Source organism: Corvus kubaryi, unplaced genomic scaffold (genome assembly GCF_017639235.1).
Source record: "Corvus kubaryi isolate FWS band 111438036 unplaced genomic scaffold, C.kubaryi_AGA036_p1.0 37265, whole genome shotgun sequence".
Lineage (NCBI taxonomy): Eukaryota > Metazoa > Chordata > Aves > Passeriformes > Corvidae > Corvus > Corvus kubaryi.
This window is the reverse complement of record NW_024581080.1, coordinates 1,700,611-1,708,076: the sequence shown is the minus strand read 5'-3', so window position 1 is coordinate 1,708,076 and position 7,466 is coordinate 1,700,611. Positions and strand designations below refer to the sequence as shown.

The 7,466-nt window shown below is 59.3% G+C and overlaps 1 protein-coding gene across 4 annotated transcripts in view; it reads left to right on the top strand.

Annotated features, from left to right (window-relative positions):
• The first annotated feature begins 1,769 nt into the window (after positions 1–1,769).
• R3HCC1 (R3H domain and coiled-coil containing 1) overlaps positions 1,770–7,466 on the top strand; it is a 9,675-nt gene continuing 3,978 nt past the window's right edge. Inside the window, exons 1-5 of one of the 4 annotated variants that reach the window (XM_042024801.1) lie at positions 1,770–1,889; positions 3,524–3,651; positions 4,517–4,654; positions 5,225–6,356; positions 6,600–6,772. In XM_042024801.1, coding sequence (XP_041880735.1) covers positions 3,557–3,651; positions 4,517–4,654; positions 5,225–6,356; positions 6,600–6,772 — 1,538 coding nt within the window. In that variant the 5' untranslated portion in view covers positions 1,770–1,889; positions 3,524–3,556. Of the gene's footprint in view, positions 1,890–2,991; positions 3,096–3,136; positions 3,154–3,418; positions 3,652–4,516; positions 4,655–5,224; positions 6,357–6,599; positions 6,773–7,466 lie in introns of those variants that run through there. The other 3 variants (XM_042024803.1, XM_042024802.1, XM_042024800.1) reach the window with 3 other exon arrangements.

Sequence of the window (7,466 nt, the reverse complement as noted above, 5' to 3'; positions counted from 1 at the left end):
CAAATCCAGCTGGTCACTGGCCTGGGGCTGCTGGATGAGCACTGGTCAAATCCAGCTGCCCGCTGGGTGCCAGCTGCTGCTGGCAGAGCTGGCCAGAGCTGCCTGGAGCTCGGTGGACGATGCTGAGCGGCGCCTCCGGCCACGGAAAACCAGCGGGATGAGCGGGAAGGAGACGAAGGATTTGCCAGGGCGACTCTCCCGGGCTCGCCTCCGGCTGTCCGCACCCTCAGGAACTCGCCCTGCAGGTCCGGCCGGGCCGCGCCGCCTCCCGCGGGGCCCCGGGGCTCTGCTCGGGAGCTGCTGTGTCTGGAGCGGGCTGCAGGAAGGATTTGGCAGCTGGAAATCTGCTCTGGCCCCGGGGCAGGAGCCTCGGAGCGTCCCTGAGCTGGGATTGCCCGGCTGGGGGTGGTCCTGGCGGGGACCACAGCTGGGTTTGATCCCTAAAATCCAGGGGTTTGGACGCTTGGAACCTTTGGGAATGAGCGTGTCCGAGCCCTTCAGAGGGAACAGCAGAAAATCAACATTTTCTTGATTTCTGCACCTCCACCACCGCTTCCATCTCTCAGATCCTCCCGTTCCGAGGCCGTTCCCTCTCCTTTCGCTTTTTTCTCCCCCTAATTCCCTTCCTGCTCCATTTCATTCCGGATCCTTCCGCTCTGCCTCCGGAGCTGCCTCATTTCTCATTTCAAATCACGAAGCCTCTTGAGAAGCTCCCCGTGCTCCCAATCAACCTCTGGAATGTTCTGTCTGATCAGAGGGGTCAGGAGCGGCTCCCGGCGCTCCGTTCCAGCTGTGACGGTGGCTTTGGGGAGGATCAGGTTTTGATCCCCGCCTGATTAAGCCCGGCTCATCCCCGCCGGGAATCCCAGACGCCCTCAGCTCCCCGGCACGGCAGGAAAGCGTCTCCCCCTCCCCGGCAAACGGCAACAAAGGGAGAAATCAGCCAGCGCTAATTACAGAGCGCCGCTAATTATCAAACAGAGCCCAGGACAGCGGGATCAGCCTGGGAGGGGAGCGGGGGACTTCGGGATTTTTCTAGGGAAGCACTGACAGGACCCAATACCATCCACCACATCTCCCCGTGCGACAGCGAGGAGGATTTTGGGCCAATCCAAAACAACCTTGGGGTTTTTCAGCCTGATTTAGAGAAGGAATTGTTGGTCTGAGATGGGGACGATCATCTGGAACCCCTCAAACGACTGATTTTAATCCGAACGCTGCTGTAATATTTATAATTAATATTTTATAATTAATAGTTATAATTAATATTTATAATTCAGGGTGTTGTGTGGTACTTGGGACTCCTGGCTTGGCGGCAGGAAGGAATTGGAGTGCCCAGCTTTTCCCAAAACTCTTTTGGAAGAGTTTCCTGAGGCTCGTGGCAAAGGTCGGGGGCTGAATCCAGGGTTGTTTGTAAAGGGATCGGAGGACAACGAACAGCTCGGTGTCTGTGACGAGCTGCAGGGTGAACCTGCAGAGGAAAGACAACGAAGAGGCTCCAGTGACCCTTTTTTGTGCCCAATTATTACCTGTGTTTAATTACTCTGCATTTTCCTGCAGCAGCTCTGACCCGGGGCTTGGCAGCTCCCCGGGCCTGGCAGCAGGAGGGACGATGTGGTGGCAGAGCCAAGCCCAAACCTGCCAGGCTCTGGAACAAATCCCTGCGTGTTACAGACATTCCTGCGGGCAGACTGGGAAACGGGAACAGCTCCAAACTGGTGTGACTGGGGCTGGCTTGGGCACAGACGTCCCTTGTTTACCTGGCTGCAGAATGCGGCGCTTTCCCCCCTCTTTTCCTGCACAGGTTTCCTCTGTAATTCCACCGGGAAGCATCTTCCTCATCTTCTTCCTCTTCCTCCTCCTCCTCCCATCCCAAATTACACACTCAGGTGAGTGAAATTATTCCTACCTGGGGCTGATCCCGGAGCAGGGATTGAGTCAGGATTTGTGCCTGATCCTGCCCTCTAATCCCAAAAAAACCCTCCAGGTCACTTCCAGGAGCTCTGGATTTTCCATGGGTGACCTGGGGACAGGTTCTGGGGTTTTGGGTGGGGAGCAGAGGAACACAAGTAAGGAGATATTTGCAAAAGAGGGGAGGGAGGAAAAGCATCAAATCCGTGTGGAAGTCAGCAGGGAGATGGGAAAAATGTGAGGTTCCTCCTAATCCAAACCATTCCATGATTTTAGTGTGTTAGGCTGGGGCAGGCAGGAAGAGAGGAGTTGTGTCCACAGCTCCATTCCCAGCTGGAATTGCAGGAGGACAGCCCGGGATAGGGAATGGCTGCTGTCCTTAAAGTGATTTTTCAGCAAGAAAAAATCAGGAATTTTAGGAAGAACGGATTTAGCAGAGAAAGGGGGGAACGAGCGCAGGGGAGGATAACGGGACGCGGCTGCTGTGGGGTGATGCCTTGCCTGATTTGCTTCCAAATTGGAGACCTCAGCTGCTCCTCTCCTCAGGGAAAGGCCGGGATGGCTTCCCAGGAAAGCAGCTCCAGGCGGGGTCAGGGCTGCCTGAGCGTCCCCAGCGCCCGCAGGAGCCCGGCAGAGGCTCTTGAGAAATCCGGCGCGGCCGCCGCAATCTCGGTGGTGATTGTGGAGCGCTCAGGAGGGGGAGAGAGCGGGGATTAACTCTGGCCGGGAGGCTTTGGACAGAGCAGAGCCAGGATCTCTCCTGGCACCAGCGTGGGAATGGCTCGGATGGAGCCGGGACGGGCGGGAAGAACCGGGATCGAGAGGGACAGAACCGGGACGGGGAGGAAGAACCGGGATGGAGAGGGAAAAACCGGGACGGGGAGGAAGAACCAGGATGGAGAAGGACAGAATCGGGACAGGGAGGGAAGAGCCGGGACCGAGCGGGACGACCGGGACGAGGAGAGAAGAGATGGGATCAAGCAAGGAGAGCCAGAGCCGGGAGGGACAAGCCGGGATCGGGCGGGAGGAGCCGGGATCGGGCGGGAGGAGCCGGGATCGGGCGGGAGGAGCCGGGGCCGGGCGGGAGGAGCCGGGGCCGGGCGGGAGGAGCCGGGGCCGGGCGGGAGGAGCCGGGATCGGGCGCAGGCGCCGCACCGGCATCCGCCGCTCGGCCGGGCCTGGCGGTGAGGATGCGGGGGCACCCCGGACGGGGCGGCCGGAGCTTTGGGGGGCACACCGGGGGTGCGGGAGCGGGGGGCGCGGGGGGTGCGGGGGTGCGGGGATGGGGGCGATGGGGGCTCGGGGATGGATGGGGGTGGTGACGGGGACAGGAGGCAGCACGTGGCGCTGGGAGGAGGAGGGGCAGCGCTGGGTGCTGGGGGTGCGGGGGGATGCAGAGAGCGGGGTGGGGGCCGGGGGTGCCCAGGGCAGGGGGATATCGGGGTGCCCAGGGAAGGGGGTGCAGACGGGTCAGTGCAGCAGCAGAGGGGGCGGGTGAGGTTTACAGGGGTGATGGGCACTCATGGGGGGGGTTGTGGCCGTCCCTCCCCACGTGTCCCTGTCCCTCCCCGCGTGTCCCTGTCCCTCCACGCGTGTCCCTGTCCCCCGGCAGGCTCCCCCCGCTGCCACCCTGGCGCTGCGCTCCATGGATGGCGTTTTCCTGTCGCCCACCGAGGATGAGTTCGTGGGCAGGATCGCGGAGGAGCTGGAGCACTTCATGGTGCAGGGGCAGCATCACCGGTGGGTGCCCAGCCCGGGCAGGGGGTGGCCGGGGCTGACCCGTCCCTGCTTCCCCGGGCAGTCCCTGGGCGATGGGAGCAGCAGTGACGCGTTGGGACTTTTGGCTCGTGGTTTGCATCATTTTTTTGGGGTGAAAGCGGCAGCATTTGGGGTCTGGCCATGGAGCTCCAGGTGCTCGGAGCATCCCCTGGGGTTGGTGTGGGATCCCCTCCTCTGGTCACTCCTTCAAGCTGTGTTTTGTGGCCATCGGTGGCTTTTACACTGACCACCGCTCACCCTGGGTTCGCCTGGATCTGTTCCCGATCCAGTGACCTTTGGAGCCCTTGGGGTGGCCAAGCCCAGGCTGCTGGACGGGAGCGGGGGTGGCAGTGCCGGGCTCAGCTCCCTGCCAGCTTCTCGTGACCTTAAATATTTGTTTCAGTGCTTTTTTTTTTGTAAAATACTTGACAAAGAAATCACCTGTGCAGCTGTCAAACGCTCGGGGACAAACCCCGTGTGACAGCAGTGACATTGAACGTGGGGTTTGTTGATCCGTTCTTGTGTTATTCCCAGTTTCTGGAGCACTGGGAGGAAGGGGAGCAGCAGCAGCCTTCTGCTGGTGCTTCCCAGCCTTTCCCAGATGGATGCAGGCAGGAATGAGGGTCCAAGGCCTTGGGGTCAGGCATTCCCAGCCTCCCCACGCTCCAGTTTATGTGTAAAATGTGTCTGACTGCACATCTGGGATGGGATTTGGGCTCTTTAATATCATAAAGTCCTGCTGGGCTTTTTTCTGATTTCAGTCCCCTGCTGGGAATGACTCGGGGAAGAGGTTGTTAAATTTTTCCTACATTCCCATCCCTTCCTGCTGAGCCCTTTGTCCTTTCAGGGTGCTCCTGTTCCCGCCCCTGTCCAGTCGCCTCAGGTACCTGATCCATCGGACCGTGGAAAACATGGAATTGTTGAGCAGCTTCTCGGTGGGAGAGGGCTGGAGGAGGAGGACGGTCATTTGTCACTCGGCCGTCAGGTGAGGCGGGGCCGGTTGGGCTGGAGCGGACAAGGCTCACGGAATCCTGGAATGGTCTGGGAGGGACCCGAGACTCATCCCAGTGCCACCCCTTGTCACCTTCTGGGGACCCCCTCCCACTGTCCCAGGCTGCTCCAGCCTGGCCTTGAGCACTTCCAGGGATCCAGGGGCAGCCACAGCTCCTCTGGGAATTCCATCCCAGCCAGGAATTGCTTCCCAATATCCCATCCATCCCTGCCCTCTGGCAGTGGGAAGCCATTCCCTGTGTCCTGTCCCTCTCCAGCTCTCCTGGAGCCCCTTCAGGCCCTGGAGCCTTCCCTTCCCCACGCTGAGCATTCCCAGCCCTCCAGCCTCTCTCCAGAGGGGCTCCAGCCCTTGGATCAAGCACAAAGCCACCGTGTCCCGTTCAAGGTCTCCATGACCAACGGCACCTCCCAGACCCTAAGAACAGCGGGATTTTCCCTCTGTCCCGACTTCTTTATGGATTCGTTGCTTCTCCTCCTTTTCCTCCGGGAAACACCACATCCCTCGGCTTCCCCCGCCCACCTCCCACCATCCCCTCATTCCCAGGCTTCCCAACGAGACCCCGAGCGACCAAAAACCTGGGACCAACCCCCCTCGGTCCCAGCGCCCGGCGCAGCCCTGGGGCCGGGGGGGCCGGGGGCTCCGGCTGCGCCACCCCGGGGACATCCACGGGGACAACTCCCGGGCCTCCGTGGGCTCGGGCAGGATCACGAGGCCGCCCAGGAAGAAGCCGGACAAAGCCCTGTACGTGCCCAAGGGCATCCGGAAAAAGGCGAATTGGAGGGAGCGGGAGAGCCCCGGCACGGAGCCGGGCGGGGATGCGGCTCCAGAAGGTGAAAACTGCCCCAAAAATTCCAGCGGGGACACCCAGCTGGAGGGGAGCAAGGATGGAGGCAGCCCTGGGAAGCAGCAGGAGCCTGGGGAAGAGAATGTTCCAGGCAAAGGCAGCGCCGAGTGTCCTCCGTGCGATGAAAACGCGCCATCCTTAGGGAACAGCAGCGATGCCCGTGAGCAGGAAAGTCGGGATAAAGACTGTTCCCATTCCCTGCCTTCTGGAGACGACACGCGGCCGCCTGAAGCAGGAGAGCAAGATTCGAGCTGTGCCAACACTGGTGTTCCAGAAGGCAGCGAATCCCAGGGCCAAACACGAGAGGAAAACCAACCCAGCCAGGATGCCGGAGGGGCAGAGTGTGGGAAAAGCTCCTTCCCCTTGGAAAACCGCGGTGGCAGCTGCACAGAGCCGGCTGTGGCGGAGTCTCCGCTGCTGGAACCCCGAGGTGCTGCTGCCCAGAGCCTGGAGAGCAGCAGGAAGAAATCCCCGCCTGCAGCCCGGGACCAGGACTCCGGGAATGCCGAGGGAGGCCGGAGTTTTTCCACGCTGGAAAGGCGAGAGCAGGAGAGCCCCAGCTCTGGCCAGGTGGAGCAAAAACCCCTCCAGAGCTTTGGGGAGGGCCCAGGTGAGGCTCTGGCTGCTCCTGAGCTGCTCCGTGGTGGTGGTGATCCGTCGGCTCCGGAGGGTGCTTCCCGCGGCAGGGAGGAGGAGGAGGAGGAGGAGGACAAGGAACACTCGGATGTGGCCGAGGCGCTGTGGAGGGGCCTGGATTTGGCTGCAGGTGACAGAGAGGGGACAAGGCAGAGCGGCCTCGAGGACGACTGCACAGCGGAGCTCCTGGCAGAGGTGAGGCTTGAGGGAATTTTGGGGAAAGAAGGGAAGGAATCGGTCCCTGGCAGGAGAATCCCTGGGATTCCTGGGTGGTGCAGACGGGGTTTGAGTGGCCGAGGTGAGGACTGGGCTCGGAGCTGGTCAAGCTCCGTCCCCCTGGCTCGTTGTTTGGGTTTTTAATCCTTGTTTTGGAGGGGATGGAACCCTCTCACCCTCTCCGTTGGTTTGGTTTTAATTCTTGTGTCGGGATCTTCCCAGATCATTGGGAATCTGACGGTGAAGGACGTCAGCATCCAGAGGATCAGCGTGGATTATTCCGGCTACGGCGACGCCCAGGTCAGCGAGGGCGACTTCGGCCACGTGACCGAGATCTACGACTTCCCCTCGTCCCTGAAAACCGAGGATCTCATGGAAATATTCTCAGATTTCCAGTGAGTAACTCCCCAGGGGAGCAAAACTGGGGATTTTAGTTCCACCTTCCCCTCTCTGTGTGCCTCAAAGGAGCTTTTCCTGCAGTTTAGGCCTGGTTTAAAGCCCAGCTTTACTCCAGGGCTCTGGCACCCGCAGTTATCCACAGCCTGGCTTTATCCAGGTGTTTTTTAGGAGCTTTTTTGGTCAGTTCCTGAGTGGAATGAGGTGATTCCATCAGCGTTTCCAAGGAAAAGGGCTCAGTGCTGCTGCTGGGGATGAGATTTACCCGGGAAATCCAGGGAATGAGGTTGGATAAAGGCAGGAGCAGAACAAAGCTCAGCTCGGAGTTCCTTTCCCGTTTTCCTCCCCACATCCTCCTCCTCTCTTGGGAGAATTCCTGGGTTAGATGGGAACATTCCCCCTGCAGATCCCTTGGGTTAAACCCCATGAATTCTAAATTACATTTCAATTAGGATTTCCAGCTGTGTTTCAAATCATTCTTTTCTTCCTGCTTTGTGTGTGTGATTCCTGAAATTTAGTTTTGCACTCTCTGGGAGCGAAGCAGAGCTGGAAAAGGAACATTCTCTCTACAGATGCCATCAATTAAACCCCACGAATTCTACTTTAAAAATACATTTAAATGACAACTTAAAACTAATATACTTAAATAAATACTAATATAATATAAATACTACTAATAAATACTAATATATA